This window comes from Cryptomeria japonica, chromosome 10, assembly GCF_030272615.1.
Source record: "Cryptomeria japonica chromosome 10, Sugi_1.0, whole genome shotgun sequence".
NCBI lineage: Eukaryota > Viridiplantae > Streptophyta > Pinopsida > Cupressales > Cupressaceae > Cryptomeria > Cryptomeria japonica.
The window spans coordinates 288,258,923-288,279,686 of NC_081414.1; the positions used below are offsets into that span (position 1 = coordinate 288,258,923).

Genomic DNA, 20,764 nt, shown 5'->3' on the forward strand with positions numbered 1-20,764 from the left:
TCATAATCTTCAAGTGCCATCTCAAGTTGCTTCTCCATATTCAATCATTTCGGTTTCAGGATCTTCCTCAAGCTGTTAAACTTCCTCCGAGGCACAAGGCTCTGATACCAATTTTTTGAAACCAATAACACTAAGAGGGGGGGGGTGTGTGAATCAATGTTATACCGAAATAGTATATTTTAGCCTTAATAAAATATTCATGCACCAACCAGTATACCGGTATAAACAGAATTGAAATAAGTAAAGCAACCAATAAGCCAAACACATAAATGAGAACCATAACACACAAATTTATACGTGGAAAACCTCAATGAGAAAAAACCACGATGGGATTTGTGACCCACAATATCAATCCATTGCCCATATTAAGAGATATTACAATATATGATGGGCCTGCACTTGCAAGAAGGCTTACAGCCTAGAGCACACTGCTCAATCACAATAGGAGCTTCACTGACTACATAAAATTCCAAACAACAATCCAGAGAAATGTGAACTGCTAAGATAGCATCTTCTATGCCAGAATAAAATTTCAGTTTAAGCTCTGTCTATTTCGGTTGAAACCCTAAACTCCTTTACCGGAATAACCCTTACAATAAATTCCTCACATACATAATCTCTTTGATATATTTCGCATCATATTACATTCGCATATCCATTCCATACATATCCTTCTCCTTCTTCTATCAAAATGATTCAATCAATCTGCCCTATATACCCTATACAAATTTATGCCTTATGTCGGCTTACAAGGATATACACAATATCAGATTACATGTCGACCAAATATCACAAATGTATAAACATTAAAACAAGTTGCCAATGCCGGATCCAAGATATGTCGGCCTCCAATACCAATAACCTTTTCTATACCATGTCGGCCTGCATTGTCGGTGACCAAAGAAATCTTTCTGTCCTGTCGGTGCTAGTGTAGAATCTTTAAAGTGCATGTCAGTACACCATATGAAGTTAGAACCCAAAATCATGTTGCCATCAATGACAACATAGTGAAACAAACCAATAGAGTGTCAATTGCCAACACACCCAACCTTGCTCTGGTTTTTTCCAGCCTACATCTTCCCTATTCCCCCTAGGATTAACCCTATATTGTCCATTAGCAGACATTTTGATATAATTAAGATATCTTAATGAAATCATTGAGGTATCTTAAATTAAAATAATTAAAATACATTAGAAAAACTTATAAAATATCTTTAAAATGATATCTTAATGACATCAAATAAGATATTAATATATGTTAAAATACTATGATATTTTATATTTAATAATATCTATATATGCTAGCTAATATATTTTAAGAATAACAAAAATATAGTTAAAATATAAGAAGAAACATAATAAGATATCTTAATAAAAATTTGAATATCTATTTTATACATATTTAATATATTAGATCTCTTATTTGAACATACATATCAAACATTAAATACCTCAAACATATTAATGAACAAATTTATTCTAATTAAATATCTAATTGAATATTGATTATAATTTTGTTATAATTAAGATATTACAATATAATAAGATGTCTTAATGTCACAAGAAAGATCTTATGTGAGATATCTTAATATACTATGATATCTCAATGGTATCATTAAGATTTATTGATTATAAGAAAATTATAATTAATTTCTTTTAGAAAAATGAGAATTTTTCGTATCTAATTCTGGATATGCCTTATAATATTTAAGCTTAAATAATAACACTAACAAATTTGCTGCCATATAATAGTAACATATAATAGTAAATTGTATATATTAAATCTATCCAATTTTGTACTTAGAGAAAAGTAATGTTACCATGACTAGCACGTGATGGTTGATTCAAAACCAAACGATGTAAGTTTAGTTGCTAGCTCCTTTTGGTGCATCATCAATGACCAACCACCATGTGGCTTAAGCAAGTTGGGTATGCCAAATATAAAGAACTTAGGTATGAAAGGTAATGCCAAATTAAACGAGCATAAGAGTCACGTAATTAAAATCGCATCTAACAACTTACAATATGAGACCAAGATTTCATTAATACTTAATGACCACATTTAAAAGTAGCGAAAAAAAGGGAAATTAAAAGAATTGTGAAAACGAACACATTTTACATACTAATATTACAAAAGTTAGATTACTAATAATACAAAATTTCATACAATTTGATATTGATTTTAGTTCTTATTATCTAAAAGGCATTGATTTGTCATCAAGAGGAGAGATGGATGGAGTAGCGATGAGGGTTTATGGCGCATTCACTCGTTTGTGGCTAGGGTCGTTTGGCCCTAGTTTTTCCTCCCTTTTTTTTGGTTTGTTGCTCTGGTTTGAGGCGTTTAGGGGTCTTTGTGATTGTGCAAGAAGCCATTTCTTTTACTAGGGGTTTGTCAGGTGGGTTTTTTATGTTGTGATTGTGGTTGAGAAGGGCAATTGTTGGTGCAAGGTGTGTGGTTGTGGTTGTGGGGGTTTGGTGTTTTGTGTGGGTTTTTGTAGTGGTGTGTGGGGTCTGTGGCTATGATTTTTTCTGAGTGAAGGTTTTGTCACTATGGTTTGTTTTGTCTTCATGGGCCTCACTTGGCTTTCCATGTAGGCTCTGTATCAAGGAAGGATCTCCCTTTCAAAGATATGGTGTTAGGAGGTTTGTCCACTAGTAGCATGCATGTTAATTTCAACATTGGAGTGAGTAATCCAAGTATTAGAGAAAATGTTTCTTAAAATGGAGGGTTTCAACCTTTGAAGGTGAATGGTTGTCTTGCACGAAGTGAGCACGGGTTTTTGTAGTGGTGTGTGGGGTCTATGGCTATGATTTTTTCTGAGTGAAGGTTTTGTCACTGTGGTTTGTTTTGTCTTCATGGGCCTCACTTGGCTTTCCATGTAGGCTCTGTATCAAGGAAGGATCTCCCTTTCAAAGATATGGTGTTAAGAGGTTTGTCCACTAGTAGCATGCATGTTAATTTCAACATTGGAGTGAGTAATCCAAGTATTAGAGAAAATGTTTCTTAAAATGGAGGGTTTCAACCTTTGAAGGTGAATGGTTGTCTTGCACGAAGTGAGCACAAGCTCATGCTAGTTATCAATTCAAATACAATGGAGGAGGATGTTAACTACTTAACCAATCATACTTTGATTTGCAAATTCAAGGGGATTCAAGTTTCTCTACCTTTCTTGGAATCATGGGCTCATCACACATGGAATCCAAAAGGCGAAATGGAGGTGATGTTTACTGCAAATAGTTACTTTCATGTGGTTATCTCTTGCATTTCATATAGGAATAAGGCTTTTAAAGGGGGCCATATTTCTACAATCAAGTTGGTCTATTTATCAAGCCATGGCATGTTGGGTTCAACCCTACAGAGGAACTCCCATCAAGGGTTCCCGTTTAGGTGCATCTCCCTTGGTTTCCACTATAATTTTGGAGACATGACATTTTTCATTCGCTTGCATCGTTGCTTGGCAATCTTGTGGGTCTGTCACAACAAACCATGACTAAAAAGGTAATCGCTTGTGTCTGTGTATGCATTGAAATTGATTTTAGTAAACCTTTGCTAGATTCTATGGAGATCCGTCTGAAATCCATATCTTAGATCCAACAGCTTGATTATGAAACCCTTCCTTTTGTTGCCATATTTGCCATGAATATGGTCATTTGCAAAGGATGCGTCCTAAGTCTAATCTTGCAAGATCGTCTGGTAATGGGCCACCCCATCCATCACCTAAGTAGGATAAAGGGAAAGCCCCTATAGTGGAAGATAAAGAGGGTTTCATTTTGACTAAATCTCAAAATAAGAAAAGAGGGTAAAAGAGAACTCTAAAGGATAGGCAGATTGACAAGGTGTTTAATAGTTTTGATGCTTTAAAAGAACTAGACTAGTTTGATGAGGCTCTTGATGGGATGCCTTTGGAATAAGAACCTATGAATATAGAACAAATTGTTAGTGAGAAGGATAGAATTATTCTTGTTGATCCTTAGGTTGGTGGACTAGAGATTCAAATGGACACAAAAATCCCCTTGCCGACTTCAAGTAATTTGGAGGCAAGTCGATGCAAGGAGGTGAAAGATTGTTCAAGAGTGGCCAGTTCTTTGAATAATCCAGAGAAGGAATCTCAAGGTGCTAGTAAAAGTAAGGGAACCTCACTTGCATTGATTTTACAACAAAAGACTTTTAATAAGGGTATTCTTGAAAAGCCTCCCAAGGTGGGTATGAAGAAAGATCAGGAAAAAGTAAAACTAATTGGTGAGACATTGGTTGAGTCTAGGTCGGTAAAACCATTGATTCCCATGTTTCTCTCCATCTCTAAAATGATAGTTTTTTCATGGAATGTAAGGGATATGAATAACATCTCTAGACAAAAGGCTATTCATGATTTGATCCACCTTCACTCTCCTGATATTGTTTTCATCCATGACACTAAGATGTCTGTGGAAGGTATGATGAACTTGTCTTCTAGGATTTCAGTTAGAGGTCAATGCTAGTGCTTTGGGGCTCAAGGCTATTTAGTTAGTGTGGCTTGTCTCTGGGACCCACACAAAGTTGTTCTTATGTGGTGGGTTTCTAGTAGATATTTGATGTTTATGTTTGCCTCAAGTTTGGAATCAAGTTAAGTTAATCTCCTCACCAATGTGTATGTTGACTGGTCTCTTAGGAAAATCTATACTTTGGTCGCATATCAAGATGATTAGGTCACTTGCTCCATATCTTCTACAGATCCTTGTAGGGAATTTTGATGTTGTTTTAAGTTTGGATGAAAATAAGGGCAATGCTGGCATACTTGAGCATTCTTCTAGGCTCTCAATGGATAATGTGGATCCTTTGAATTTGATGGATATTAATCCATCTATTGGCATGTTCACTTGGAATAATGGGAGGTGGGGTGTTGATGCCATCTTTGAGAGGCTTGACAGGTTCCCAATTACGTCTTCTTAATAGATCGGGGATGGTTGGAAATCTAGCTCATAGATCCTTGATTGGAAAGGCCCAGATCACTGGCTGATCAAATTCTTAGCTATCTTCTTTAGAACCTCTAAAAATTCATCCTTTGAATTCTAGCTAAAGTGGCTTCGAGACTCCTCTCTATAGGAGTTAATTTATTGTTGGTGGACCAAAGGGAAGTCGATGTTTGAGGCAACAATGTTCTCTTTTACCAAGAGACTTCAATTTGTCAAATGGGTACGTGCAAGATCATGAGGGGCCAAAAAGTGGCAATAGCCCGACTAAAGTCTTGATTGATAGGCTGATTGAAAAATATCTAGAACTTTCAAACGGTATCACATTTTTTGAATCCTAAACATGTGTCACATTCCATGCTTTATATACTATAGGATATATATATATATATATATATATATATATATATATATATATATATATATATATATATATATATATATATATATATTTTTTTTTTTTTTTAATTTCATAAAGTTTTGACCAAGTTATGGAGGTTAAACATACAAGTTTTTTATATTTTTAAAAAGCTATAGTAAAAAAATCATAATTAATTATTTATTTCAAAAAAAAAAAATGTCACATTCGGACATGACTCTTCTACTTTTATCTAGATCTTATAAAAAAATATTATGGTTTGATTGTGGTTAGGGTGGTTAGACAGACACCTGCTTCTTATCCTTTTCCTGAAATTTTAGTATTGCTGCATTGAAATTTCAAATTTTCGTCAAATAGATTTTTTTTTTCTAGAAACAAACTAATAGCTTAGAAACTACATTCAATTTGCTACATATTCTATTCTCACATATTTTTTAAATAATGTTGGTAACTCATTCAAATTTTTATGTCAAGTTGCGTAACTTTGTTTTTCTGATTTTTATTGCCACTTAAGGGCCTATTTGGCTCACCATGATCCTACGCATACCCAAAAATATGTTGAAAAGATGGAATAGATAGTGCTTTGGCAAAGTCTTCATGGCTAAGGCAACTATCCAATCTTGCCTTGTTGACATCACTTGCTAGACTCGAGATTAGGGTCTAACCGGAGGATTCCCTCTGATTAGAAGCAACAAATCTAAAATATTTGGAGGAATGGGAGCTTGGTGAAGAAATCTTCTGGAAGAAAAAGTCTCGTATTGTTTGGCTATAGGAAGAAGATAGAAACACTACTTTCTTTCACAAATCTATTAAGGATAGGAGGCAAGAGAACCTTATTAGTTCTCTAAGGTCCTCTGAAGGGCATCGACTCTCTTCTTTCAAGATGATCTCTATAGAGGTTATTCATTACTATTCTACATTATTTACTGAGGATAACCTTAAGATTAAAGAGGAAGTGGATCTACTTTTAGAGTGCATTCCTTCGGTTGTCACTAATGAGATGAGTGATTCATTAATTAGGCCCATCACTTTGGAGGAATCAAAGGGGTTGTGTTCCAAATGAAGAAAGGGAAAGCTCTTGGACCTGATAGTTTTCTTATTGAGTTTTATCAAGAATTTTGGGAGTTCTCAAGCTGGATCTCTTAGAGGTAACTTTGGAGTCTCAAAGAAATAAACAGATGCTAAAAGCCATGAATGCTACATTCCTTTTTTTTAACTCAAAAAAGAGGAGCTGATTCTTTGAATATTTTTAGACCTATAGCCTTGTGTAATACTAAGCTGATTGCTAATAGACTTTTAAGCCTTGGCTTAATTCTTTAATTTCATAGGAGCAAGGGGGTTTTGTTGCTGGTAGGCAAATCCTGGATGGAGCTGTGGTTGCAACAGAGGTTATTCAATCCATGACAATCTCCAAAGTGAAAGCAATGTTTATTAAGTTTGATATGGCCAAAGCCTATGATCGTGTCAATTGATCCTTATTGCCTAAGGTTTTGAAAGCTTTTGGATTTGACAATGAGTGGATCGATTGGGTCATGAGTTGCGTCACTACCTCCTCTTTCCTTATCCTCATTAATAGTGAGCCTCATGAGCTTTTTGGAGCTTCTTGGGATCTTCACCAAGGGGATCATCTTTCACCTTATCTCTTTTATTTAATGGCTAAAGGCTTGAGGAGTTTTTTAGTTTCATATGAGACAAGGACTGATTCAAGGTTGGAACTAGGGGGACAAAGTGCACCTCCACTCCCACTTATAGTATGTGGATGATACTGCTTTGATAGGCCTTGCAATAGTTAATAAGGCAACCAATCTTAGAAGGTCATTGGATATTTATTTGGCGGCCTTTGGGCAAAGGATTCATGAAGACAAGTCCTCCATTTTTTTCTTTAATGCTACCAAGCCTATCTACAACAAGATTGCTAGGATTCTTAGATTCCAAATTGGTGCTATTCCCTTTGTGTATCTTGGGATTCCTATTACTGTAGGCTCTTTTCCTAGTAGGGTTTGGCAAGATGTGTTAGATAAGTTTGACAAGAAAGTTTCTCATTGGACTTGTAGGTGGCTTTCTTCTGCTAGGAGGGCGACTCTTCTGAAATTTAGGCTCTCCCTTTAAACATGTGTTTTGTGTAGATGGCTCCTTTTAGCTTCACTCATGAGTTCGATACCCCATCTCGACAATTCTTATGCATCAATAATCTAGTTTCAAAGAAATGAAGTTTGGTTAAGTGGGATTTAGTTTTTAGACCAAAGTAGAAAGGGTACTTGGTCTCTAATAGACACATCTTAATGGTTAGGCTTTGTTGGCTAAAATATATCAGAGGTGGTGCTATAATTAGGATTGGGATTTGGCTAGGATCTTCACTATGAAGTATTTGAGTGGAGTGGAGAGTAAGGATGTTCCTCATTGTAGCCTTAAGGGTAAAGGATCTATGATTTGGAGCACTCTCAAGAGAGATGCTAAATTAACCAATTAAGAACCTTTTAGGATTTGCAATAAAGGTTCAAAGGCTTTATTTTGGCTTGATTTTTGGGATGGATTCCCTCCTCTCTTATCTTTGTATTCACATCTTCTATATTTGTGTAATATTTTTCTTGAGGCAAGTTGGAGTGGGGTGGAATATCACAAATCCTCTTTGCTTTTGGGTCAAGTTGAAGTTTGTATATGGAAAGAACTTCATGAGTGGCCTTCTGGAGGCTTTGAAGAGGATCATCATGAGCTTGACAAGATTTTGGTAGGTAGAGTTTGTAACTCCCTGAAGGGGAGAGATATGCTTGTTTGGGGCCCTAAACCAACAAGTAAATTCCCTGTTGCTTCGAGATATCAGGAGCTAGATGGACAGATTCATGGGAGTTTTGGTGTTCCTTGGTGGAAACAGGTTGGGAGCAAGTTTTCCTCTCCCAAGTGCAATTTCTTCATACGACTTGTTGCTTATAATAGATGCATCAACTGGGAAAATTTGAGAAAGAGAGAATTTTAGGGCCCCTTTATGTGTGTTTTGTGCAATAGTAGTGAGGAAAGCTCTTCACATATTTTTTCCTTATGCCCACTCTTAAAGGAGATCTGGTACTGCTAGTGGGGGATTTGGAATAAGGCCCGTTTTCATGCCTCCTCCTTGGTTGAGTTATAGGGTCTGTTAGGGAGCCCCCAACTTTGACTCCTTTTCTTCACATTGTGTGGCATATTGGTCCTTCTTTTATTCTTTGGCAAATTTGGTTGGAAAGGAACAAAAGGATTTTTTAGGATAAGAAAATGATGAGCCATCGATTATGGATGCAGATTATTAATGGTTTGTAGGAAACCTTATTAGCAAAAAAGTGATATGTCTATCAGTGTGGGTCCAAGTGATTTGGTTATCATTCAGACGTTGGGTTTGGAAGGTTGTGGGATGAGATTTCCCTCTTCCTGGGTGGGTCGACAGGTCATGAGCAAACTTTGTTGAGATAGTTGGTGGACTCCCCCTCCTCATGATATTTTGAAGATAAATATTGATGGTTCTTTCAGAGAAAATCTTGGGCATGTTGGGATCAACGAAGTTGGTAGAGATAACTCTAGGGTTGACCACTTCTTCTTTTCCATGTATACAGGTTACCATACAAATAACCTTATGGAAGCTCTTGCTATCGTTTATGCTTTGGAGAGATGATGTGTCCTTGGATGACAAAAGATCATTTATGAAGTTGATTCACAAGTTGTGGTTGATATGCTGAATAAGTGATAGATGGAGTGAAAGAACTAACATTTAGCCTTAGTGGTCAAACAGATTGTGAGACTTTGTAGATTTCTAAACTTTGTCACCCTTTTGTCATATGCCTTGGGAATGGAATAAGGTAGCAAATGTTTTGGCAAAGTAGGCTTTTAAGTAGATGAGGATGTGGAATGCCATGTATTGGGGACACTTGTCTTCAGAGCACTCCAGATTTCTAGAAGAGCTTGTTATGGAAGACATAAGAGGTTATTTGGGTGTTTTGGGAAAGATTTGATTAACTGATTATTTTCTCTTTGTTATTTGTTTATTTGACTTGTTGTAAATTTTGTTGGCTTTGGATATTTTGTAAAGTTTTTTCCCCTCTTTTTAAAAACAAAAAAACATTAAAATCAATTAAATTGAAGCCATCATCTTAAATGATTCAAACTTTAAATTTAAGTCTTTAATTAAATCATCTCCAAAGTTTCATTTATGGGAATACAAAACAAACTAATATCAACTAGTATGCTCTTTGGATTAATAAAAGGTTTATAAACCAAAATAATCCATAATTTTGGATTTAGACGCAAATTAAAAAAAACCTAGTATTTAAATATTTACGGAAAGAAATACGCTGGTGTGATAGAAACCCTAACCTAATTCATGAAGTCCTAGCCCTAATCCATACCGAGTGCCTTCATAGGAAGATATCTGTATGTTGAAGGGAACGGAAAGGAAAGAAAGATGACATTCACCAGTCTGGTTCTTCAAAAACTACTGGCAACAAATGCACATCTGGGCCGTCGTGTAGCATCCCGCCATTCTGAAGTGTATGTCTATGGCTTCCGCAACGAAGTGGCGATTCTCGACTCAGACAAAACCCTCATCTGCATGCGTAATGCACTTCATTTTCTGGGATCCCTCTTTCGTGAAAATGGCCGCGTCTTAATCGTCAACTCAAATTCTTTATTAGATGAGATAACAAAACAGACTGCTGCGAAACTAGGCAGAAACTGTCTGAACGACGCACAATTGATGAATTTATTGTCCTCGTCCACGAAAAGAAGGATTCGCTTGTCGAATACGAGAAAAGCAGGCGGCAGATCCATTATAGGAGGCGTGCCTGCGCTGAGGCCAGATTGCGTAGTGGCAATGAATGCAGAGAGGGAGTCTTCTGCTATTATTGAAGCTGCGAGGAACAAGATACCTGTAGTGTCTCTGATCGAGTCCGATATTTCCTTGGGGTTGTATAAAAGAATTACTTATCCCGTTCCGGCGAACGATTCTGTACAGTTCGTCTACTTATTTTGCAATTTGATCGCCAAAACCTGGTATGAAATCTTTGTTCTTTACTATTTTCGAGTTTAGCTAAAAACACTTTTTTTCCCCGATCTACTTTACAGAATATTTGGTATCATCTGTCACATTGAATGTGAGAGTAATGCATAGAGAATCATCACGAAGAGTAAATTTAAGCCTACCTTATTGTTTCCTGAATTAATCTGAATCTTTCATTCTCTGTATCGTGTATCCAGAAAAAAAACACTTTTTTCTTCTATATCTATTTTTGCATCAAATTATTATTCGGCTTATTTCCACAGTTGGTATTTTTTTACTTGACATTCAGGTCCTATTGCCTCGTTTGGCATTGCTCCATCAAGTTAGTTGAATGCGTTGTTTTGCTCTTTCTTCTATTATATGCTATTCCTCACCAACTTAGCTCATGCTGTGATTTTCTCATACCCATCGCATAATCAGCTGTCCTGCGAGTTGAATCTGGTTCGTGTTAGAGTGATACTTTTATTACTTGAACTTGTCCCATTTGTAATCGATACCAACATCATCACTATTTAGATACCTTGCCCATCTGATTGCTAAAACCTTGTAAGCATCTTCTTTTTTGTCGGTAAGAATGACAAGTATTTTTTATTAACATTTACGTTGGTGTGTATCAGCTTCTACCTGCTGCTATACATAGCCTAAGCCTAACCATGGTTTTCTTCGTAAACAATTGACATTGTTGGCGATGCATGAAATGCTGTAACACTAGGTATTTTTTTTTTTTAAATTACGATTTCATTAAATTTTTGGAACTTAATTTTATTATTCTTTTTCTGGTTGGCCTTTTGAAAGCTTTCTAGTATCAAATATAGCGTTCGCTTTTACTATTCACTTTGATGGATAATGGTGGATAGTGAAACATCCTTAATGCTGAGCTAACTGTAACCCTTGTTTTCATCTTTTGTTTGAGTGAAACGATCTAGTCCATTGTTAATGCTCAATGAAATGCCATTACATTTTGTGTATATGTTGTGAAGTACGGGTTACTAAAACCTGGTAAACTATCGTTTCTCTTGAATTAAAAGGTAACAATGAAAGTGTTAGGCTACTGTGACATGATGAATGTTTCTGGGAGTGGTTTAATTTATTTTGAGTAGACAATCTTTAAAAAAATTATAGGATAAAACAAATAACATTCTTTGAAATTCGTAAGAGAGCTAACAAATCCATTGTTAATTCATAAATTATCTATATGAAATGACTTTGGTTTGCTTTTATTTAAAGTAATCATTTAATCCCAAAATGCACCTTTTCTGTATCAAAATGCATATTTGTGATCATGTGCTTCTTATTTCAGGCTATAAGCTGTTTTATACCAAGATGTATTTTTCGAATTTTTTTTTCACTTTTGTCGCTCTGCATTCTCCAGTTGATTCATGTCTGTTTAACCAATGGAATGTAACTATGGCAAACGTGCAGTACGTTTCATTTTTCAGAAATCAGCCCTCATTTGGCTTTAATGTTTAAGTTTATTCTTTAATTCTAAAAATTTGATTGTGTAAATTGTTGCACGGTGGCATTCTCGAAGCTCTGTCAGATTCCATAATTCCAAGTTGCTTCTTCATTGTATGTGATGTGTATCTTTCTAAGTCAATGCATGCTAACCCATTCTAAACGTGTTCTACTATGCAAATTTTTTTTTCCCTGTTGATGTTTGTTCTATGCCTTTGTATTTTGTTAATAATATGATAATTGTACCTTTCAATATGTGTTTAATTGATGATATTTAAATAAGGTCAGTTTTGTCTAAAGCGTCTTTATTACTTGCTTTGAATTGCTGGAGAATTTGTACTATTAGACAACTGTAGTTCAATGTCATATCTGTATGTTTTAATCATTCTGGGTAGGTCAAATTCTGTATAATAAGCTGTTTGAAGTTTTACAGCTCTAGGTCCTTAATTCAATCGGTGTATGTAATGTATAAATTTTTTCACTTACATGCATCTTATGTTAGACTATAATCTCACTGGGGTTTATCTGCATGAAGTGGATGCTAGTGCAAATGGATTATGATGAATGAAGTTCTTTATCCAACACTTGGACTGACTTGCATGTGATGGATCCAAAAACTTTATATCTGAATCCTCAGATATGTCAATAAATTTGGGGTACTTACATAGTGAATCAACTCTAATTTTCGACACTATCTATAATTTAATCGTTTGTGTTGGTACGTTTAGTGTTTGTTTACAATACACTATTGTCAATGATGGACATGCCTGTTAGACTGAAAGGTCGTTGATTTTCATATTTATGTATTCTTATGTATATACCACTAGGGCATGTAGATTCCGATGAATGATGTTTTTTACTCAACTCTTGGACTTAGTTGTGGGTGATTGATCTAGATTCTGTCTGAGCCCATGTATATGCTAATGGTTGAAGGGTACTTTAGATGGTTCATCACTAGAGGAAACAAAACATTATCTTAGGACACCTTCTTACACAGTCGCAAAGCTGTGGGATGTGACATACTTGAATCTGATGATGATTGTTATTTTGCTGTATAGTTTTTCTTTTTTGGTGATGATCTAATTTTTATGTCTGAATTAAGCATTCATAGATCCATGTTATTAGGGTGCATTTAGTTATGTATGGTTCATCAAATGAGGAAATGGAACATTATCTTAGGACACCTTCTTACATAGCCTCAGAGCTGTGGATGAGAGATACTTGAATCTGATGATGAATGCTCTTCTTTGATGAATATTTCTTTCAAGTTATTATATAATTTTATGTTGGAATTCACAGATATGCAATTGTTTGTATGGTGTTCTATGGTTTGTTCATCAAATGAGGAAATGGAACATTATCTTAGGACACCTTCTTACATTGCCTCAGAGCTGTGGATGAGAGATGCTTGAATCTGATGATGAATGCTCTTCTCTGATGAATATTTCTTTCAAGTTATGATATAATTTTATGTTGGAATTCACAGATATGCAAGTGTTTGTAGAGTGTTCTATGGTTCGTTCATCAAATGAGGAAACAACATTATCTTAGGACACCTTCTTACACAGCCTTAGAGCTGTGGATGAGAGATACTTGAATCTGATGATGAATGCTCCTCTCTGATGAATATTTCTTTCAAGTTATGATATAATTTTATGTTGGAATTCACAGATATGCAAGTGTTTGTAGAGTGTTCTATGGTTCGTTCATCAAATGAGGAAACAAAACACTATCTTAGGACACCTTCTTACACAGCCTCAGAGCTGTGGATGAGAGATACTTAAATCTGATGATGAATGCTCCTCTGATGAATATTTCTTTCAAGTTATGATATAATTTAATGTTGGAATTCACAGATATGCAAGTGTTTGTAGAGTGTTCTATGGTTTGTTCATCAAATGAAGAAACAAAACATTATCTTAGGACACCTTCTTACACAGCCTCAAAGCTGTGGATGAGAGATACTTGAATCTGATGATGAATGTTTTCCTATGACGAATTTTTCTTCTCAGGTCAGAATCTTAACTTAATGTAAGAATTCATGGATATATAGTTCTTGTAGGGTGCTTACAGATAGTTCATCAAACGAGGAAATTTAACACTATCTTAGGACACCTCCTTACACAGCCCTAAAGCTGTGGATGAGAGATATTTGGATCTGATGATGAACAATCTTTTCTTTATGTTGATTTTTTCTTTTCGGTTGTAGATGTTAACAATAGCTTTAAGATTGCATATTTCGTTTACTTGTTCTTCAAGTTCCACTGTCTCTATATTTGAACCACAATTAGCATGTTTCAGTAGCTAGTGTTTCAAAATTGACTTTTCTTTGGAGTGGAAGTCTATTTATTTGAGCCTCAACTGATCTTGTGTAGAGGTATTCTAGATATAATGTAAAATCAAAATGTGTATTATTGATGATGCTATTTGTTTTATTTTATATGATAAATCGGGGTATTGATTTTAACAATTTCAGTTGTGTTTGGTCTTTTGTCTTTGGGGCAAATGTTATCAATGGTGATTTGGTGTTTTCTAAGTGTTTTATCTGAGGGTAATGATGACATTTGAAAAAAACCTAGTGTTTGTCAATGCAAACTTCAAATGAATTTAGTAATCACTGCTTCTGATATATGTTCGTGTCTATAAAGTACTTAGTATTTGAATCTTTTGGTTTGTTGTTATGTTAGAGGGTTTTGTTGCTGATATGCTTTCAGACGGTGTCATCAAGTTTTTATTGGCCATTGGCCTGAGTGTCTATTAAATACTTAGTATTTGAATCTTTTGCTTTGTTGTTACGTTGAGGGTTTTGTTGCTGATATGGTTTCGGGTGGTGTCATCAAGTTTTTATTGACCATTTGGCCATCCAAATAGTACAAAAAAGGCATTTAGTCATGGTAATTCTTGGGGTGTAATAAATAATTTTGGCTACCATTTTTAAATATAATTAGCCCAATCTGTCCAAACTGAAATTGTTGTTTTGCATTTCCATTGTCCACAAATACTGTCTGATGATGCTCAGAATCCCACAAAGAATTAGTTAATACAATGTGAAACATGTGGACAAATGTTTAATTGCAAAATGGATTGGTAAAATTTGGAAATGAGTAAATTGAACCTTTTTTGTATTTGTTGCTGTTATTTTTAATTTTGGAACTTTCTTGGGAAGTTTCACTAGAGACATGTAAAGTAAGATTTTGAGAACCATATATTTGTAGAGAAGTGATCTGCTTGGAGAGACTACTGTTTTTTTTTTCTTTCTTGCTATTTGGACGGGACTGCTCTATAATGGTGTATTTATTGGATTCAAGCTTTGGATAGTTTCTTTTTTAACTATAGAATAATTAAGTTCCATGCACTTGTAATCATGTGCTTTGCTTTTTTTTTATGGCTTTGTAACTGTTTATAATCAAGCTCTTTCATTAGTAATCATGCTTGTGTTTCTGATAGTATTCTCTTTAGCAAGACAGCTTCTTGGCTGAAGTGCATTCTCTCACTTCAGGCACTTAATTATAACTTGCTATATTAATTGCAGTTACACTCACCTACAGTGATCATGTGAACTGATGGCCCTTTATGACTGGATACACTTTTCATTGTTGATATTTTAATATTTGCTGAATTGGCTGAAGTTCATCTTCTATCTTGGCATGCACTTAGCTATATTTTATTATACAAATTCCAGTTGCAATTTTGTTGCAGATGTTTTCTTCTTAGTGATTGAGTAGTGTTACATTTGCATTCATATTTTGTATGGTGTTACTGAGACTTTCTTATAGTTATAACTTTATATGTTCCAGTTATGCTCACTTATGGCAACCATTATTAACTGGGGGCCTTTTGTACCTGTTTGCACCTTTCTCCTCTAAAGTGTACACACAACACTAGTCAGTTTCTGTGAACGGAGCATCTAGGAAAATTGTGCAATTAATTCATAAAGTCATGCTAGGAAACATTCTGACATGATGCTCCCCTGGCTATTCTGGAATCACAAGAACACCCAAAAAAGGTGGTCTTCCCACGATTTTCAGAGTTCAGAGGATGGTGGAGGATGACCCACACCAACTTGAGACCTTGGGGGGATACATCTGGGTGAGACCTTGGGGGGATACATCTGGGTGGATTTCTTATATTTTCTTGAATAAATATGATTGCTAGGATATTCCGAACATTTTTGGGATGTTTTTGACACAAATATATTCAAATTTGATTTTAACTGAAATGCACTGTTGCTGGTTGCATAGGTATTGCTCTTCACAAAATTTGGAGCTCAGTCCTTCAGTTTCTACAGCAGAAAGTTAAGATTTAATATTTGCGGGACTGCAATCTCAAATCATCACTATCAAGACAATGATCAATTACCAGCTCCATTTGGGTTTGGCGAATGCAGGCAGAAGTGCTTTTTGCAGTTATGCTTGATACATGGGCCTTATCAATTGCTCTAAATTATGCGTCGCCTTATCAAATGTTTTAAATCGTGTGTGATGGATTGAAGCTGTTTGAGAATTCTTTCAGATCTATTTTTAATAGCACATGATTTGAAGTTAACACAAATTACTTCTGTAATTGTTCAACTTGTAGTTACTGAACGTAGAAACAAGTCTGGCGTATTCAAATTCGAAGAAATCAAATAAGTTTATATACATGAAATTGTAAATTTTTAAGGGAAATGGAACTTGTATTTTTCTTTTATGTTGTATCCCAATGTTTGAGACAGGTGGTACTGAAAAGCATCTGCGGCAATTGCTAGCGTGTAGAGGGAAGAATTAGAGTTTTCTTGATAACTAGTTAGAAAGCACTTTCATTTCTTACATTTTGCCGAACTAGATCAATAATGAATGCCAAGTAGAATGAATATTCAGTGAGTAAAATGAAAAATAAAAACCATCATTGGGCAAATATTGGGCCAATCAATCATGTTGATTGACTTTTAAGTTTACCATTTAAGTGCACTTAATTGTGTCGATTGTGCTGAACCAAACATCTCTGCTAAAGAAGAGTGAGCCAAATCTTTTAGGCAAAAAAGGGCCGATGACGAGGTCTCATCATTTTGTTCACCTCTCCACTATTAGATTGTACTAATTTTAGGGTACTGGAAACATCCACCAAGTTAGAGTATGCGAATGACATCATGATGTTGTAAGTCACGTAATCATGTAAAATCGAATATAAGATAACATATTAATTCGAGAGTAAAATCATGTGGTGTGATATTTATATTAAATCGTGTAAATCTGAGAAAATGTAATATGGATAATATGCCCTTCAAATTGAGTTTTTCACAATTTTGCCCACAGTGAGGACAAGTTAGTGATGACTACAGAGGGCAAGGGTGCAATATGATAAATTTATAAGGGTGAAGTCTAATGCAGGGTTTTTTCCTAAGATTTAGGATATTTAAAGTGGACTAATATTGTGGAGTTGGTAAATCTCATGAAGTTTATTATTTTGTATTTTTTTGATCAATTATTATTTTGCATATTCAATTCAATTTAATAAATGAACACATAATAAACAATAAAATTACATAAAATTACTAGTGGGAATTAAAAAACTTAAGATGATTGACAAGTGTGGGTCCATTAAAATGGTAGGGGGCAACTATATTACCATCCCACTGCCAGTAAGGGACCCCCCACCCCAATAACAATTCTATAGTTGTCTAAGGCTCCCAATAATTCTCGAGGGGGCTGCAGTCAAGCCCGTACTCTAACAAGCTGATGCCATTGAGGTGGGAGGAGGCTATGGAGCCCCTAAAATTACCAGTGGGAATTAAAAAACTTAAGATGATTGACAAGTGGGGGTCCATTAAAATGGTAGGGGGCAACTATATTACCTTCCCACGGTCAGTAGGAGACCCTCCACCCCAATAACAATTCTATAGTTTTCTAAGGTCCCCAATAATTCTCGAGGGGGCTGCAGTCAAGCCCGTACTCTAACAAGCTGATGCCATTGAGGTGGGAGGAGGCTATGGAACCCCTAAAATGCTATGGTAGGTATCTCCACGCAGAATTAATGGCAGAGGTAGATTATCAAGGGACTTAACTTCTAGCTCCATCTCAAATGCACCTGCTTATTTCTTTGAACTAAAAGTAGGGGCTGCTATTATTATTAGTATTAGTTTTTAATAACACTACCAAAGGGAGTAGCTTCCTATATTGATAAAATTATTCCTTTACCAATTTTTACCATTTATCTACCATCCTTGTTAAGTAGAAGCCCAGTGTTGGCATTCTAGATTGTTGCTTTTCTCCGCTAACCTTTTGAAGATACTCCAGGCTCACTGCATCTTAATCTTCTTACCCTTAGCATTCAGATCCAAAATACTCGACATAACTTCAGAATTAGACGCTACTTGGAGATCATTCATAGCTGCATACACTGCAATATAGTTCTCCCTCCCCACAGGGTGTAACCAAGTATTTGCACCAAGGAGTGAGAAAATGCTCACGTACAACCCATCATGAACGTGGCCATTAACCCACATGACGGTCTTTACAACTTTCATGACGGTGTCTTCATTTCGTAGGTTGAATTGATGGGAGATTTGTTCCTCGTGGGATTCATTAGTACACTTGCATCTGATGTCAAAACCAACAGGGTATTCATTAGTACGCTTGCATCTGATGTCAAAACCAACAGGGTATTCATTAGTACGCTTGCATCTTATGCCAAAACCATTAGCCATTCTCATGAAATAACTAAATGAGAGCAAAATGATACAACCATAAGAAGGTGACTCTTTATAACCCGTTGCACCACCCAAAACAACTCACAAATGATATGCAAGCCACCAAAAAATCACAAACAATCCTCCTCGGCCAAACAAGAGACTTATGCATGCGTATGTTCCTTTTAGTCAAAGAAATCAATTTTGGTAGAACAAATCACCACCATCCACCCTGCAACAATATACCAATCTCGAAATTGCCAGTGCACAACATAATATGTCCCGCAAGAACCCATCACGTTATGTCTAAAATCATTGAACAACTAGCTAGCTTTATTTGTATCCTTGAGTCACATTCTTTAATAAGACTGAATAAACTGTCATATCTTTGTGTACCATCTCAAAAATCACCTCCCTTCGTACTACAAGCATCCACATCATCTAAAAATTCCCCTCCGAGAGCAAACATTTCCTTGCTCATTACCTGATTAACTTCCTTTTTTCTCATGTAGAATTAACCTTTCTAATTCCGACCACCTAAATGACGAGTTATAAACCATCTCCGTATTATCCCGTGAAACACCTTTGTTAACCAGAAAATCTGCCGCTTGATCAGCCTCAGTATAAAGATGCAACACCAAAGTGTTCCCAAGCCTTTCAAGACTACTACAAATTTTGTCTACCCACAGCTTTAATTTCCAGTTTTGAATTTGATTTTTGCAAACAACATTTATACAAATTTGAGAGTCACCTTCAATATCCACATCTCTAATACCTTTATCCACGTGCCACCTCATTGTTGGTGGTTACACCTAATTTTCTTAACAATCTCCAAACATAATCACCCTTATTATCCTTAATTATACAACCAGCTCTAGCTAAACCAAAATTCACTTTAGCCTCTCCATCAAAATTTAATTTTTAAATCTATTCTCCCTTGACACCACCCATCGAATCTCTCGCCTAGTTTTAGATTTGCTTGTTATATTCCTGGAGGGAGGGTGGAGATGACTCCATTTTCTTCTGAATGTCGTTATCCCAATTTGTGAATTGGATACACTTCTTAGTTCTTTGAATAGAGTTAGCAACTTTGCACATTCCATTTTCTATTTTCCTGATAACCTTGTTCACCATTTTTCTCACGAAAAATCTCTTATGCTCATTCCAAATATGACACACGAACATGGAAGGAGCAATCGTCCAAATATCTTCCTAGGTGGAATGAGACCTAATCTTGGGCCAAGTGATCAAAAAATCATACAACTTCGCTTGCCCAACGGTCGATTGAAAGGAAGCCTAAGTGCGGAAAAACGCTTCCAAATGCTAAATCTAACAGGAGAGGTGATGCAGAAATTTCTTACAAAATTTTTAACAATTGCAAATTAGATAAACACATATAAAATCAGATTTCACAAATAAAGCCATAACACCAGATTTATGTGGGAAAGCCCTTTCGAGAAAAAACCCACTCTCCAAAAGCCAGACTCAATTATATTATTCAACAACAGTTACAATACAATGTACAAAGCCAATACTCTTCAGAAGTAGCTACAATAGAGATTTCGAGAACAATTCTGGCATCATAGCAACACTTCAGAAATAATCAACCGGTCTCTTTAAAAAACAACTAAGGCATCAACAAATAAATAGAGCTCATCACAAAGAGGTATGTGCCCATAGTTTCCAAAACCATCTTCAAAGCCCAAGAGGTAAGTTGTGTCACAAGCAACACCTTGCTAATCCAATGACATGTTGCACATAGCAACTTCCAAAGCAACAACACCTATCTCTTCCATAACAATCATTTTGCCAAATGTAATATAAGTACAACATAGAAGTTACCATGACCAAATAGATGCCTTCCTTACCTCACACCACTTGTCAAAAGTGAACTCAAACCATAAATGTAGTCTGCCAAACTATAACTCTCCATGACTCTTTCATCGAACTAGAAATTGTCATAGTCATAATAGAAGTTTGTCATAATCTCAGCATAGCAACATATGCCACTAGTTCCCTAAACTTCAAGACTTCCAAAGTGGGTGAATAATAGAACAAATAATTAAATAATAAAATTAGCATGTTTGGACTCTAAGGTTGAGATACCTTAATCCCAACATTCTTCCACTTGTCGAAGGCCTGTTAAGATTCAAAACACTCTGTCATCTGCTCAAGGCCCTAAGGCCCATAGAACCGACACACCATCTGAACTTTTCAGTGCTCATTGGCTTCATCAGTGCATCTACAACATTCGCCAAAGTATCAATTTTCTCCAACTTCACCTTTCCATCTT

General features: G+C 35.7%; 1 protein-coding gene and 5 non-coding genes across 7 annotated transcripts; all 6 read left to right on the forward strand.

The window, feature by feature from the left end:
* Positions 1–9,634: 9,634 nt before the first annotated feature.
* Positions 9,635–16,493, forward strand: LOC131034285 (small ribosomal subunit protein uS2m). 2 transcript variants are annotated; one of them, XM_057965731.2, is made up of 2 exons: positions 9,635–10,342; positions 10,639–14,399. In XM_057965731.2, exons 1-2 carry the CDS (start codon positions 9,756–9,758, stop codon positions 10,763–10,765), a joined length of 714 nt encoding a protein of 237 aa, XP_057821714.2. In that variant the 5' UTR covers positions 9,635–9,755; the 3' UTR covers positions 10,766–14,399. The 2 variants fall into 2 exon arrangements, with proteins under 2 accessions (XP_057821714.2, XP_057821715.2); XM_057965732.2 differs by lacking the exon at positions 10,639–14,399 and adding an exon at positions 16,046–16,493 and having other exon boundaries at positions 9,640–10,342.
* On the forward strand, positions 12,951–13,042 carry LOC131034344 (small nucleolar RNA snoR31/Z110/Z27). Its single transcript, XR_009103786.2, has one exon. It is a non-coding gene; the product is annotated as a small nucleolar RNA snoR31/Z110/Z27 (small nucleolar RNA).
* LOC131034347 (small nucleolar RNA snoR31/Z110/Z27) lies at positions 13,325–13,414 on the forward strand. Its single transcript, XR_009103789.1, has one exon. It is a non-coding gene; the product is annotated as a small nucleolar RNA snoR31/Z110/Z27 (small nucleolar RNA).
* Positions 13,510–13,601, forward strand: LOC131034346 (small nucleolar RNA snoR31/Z110/Z27). The gene has a single exon (XR_009103788.2). It is a non-coding gene; the product is annotated as a small nucleolar RNA snoR31/Z110/Z27 (small nucleolar RNA).
* Positions 13,695–13,786, forward strand: LOC131034343 (small nucleolar RNA snoR31/Z110/Z27). The gene has a single exon (XR_009103785.1). It is a non-coding gene; the product is annotated as a small nucleolar RNA snoR31/Z110/Z27 (small nucleolar RNA).
* On the forward strand, positions 13,882–13,973 carry LOC131034345 (small nucleolar RNA snoR31/Z110/Z27). The gene has a single exon (XR_009103787.1). It is a non-coding gene; the product is annotated as a small nucleolar RNA snoR31/Z110/Z27 (small nucleolar RNA).
* Positions 16,494–20,764: the final 4,271 nt, after the last annotated feature.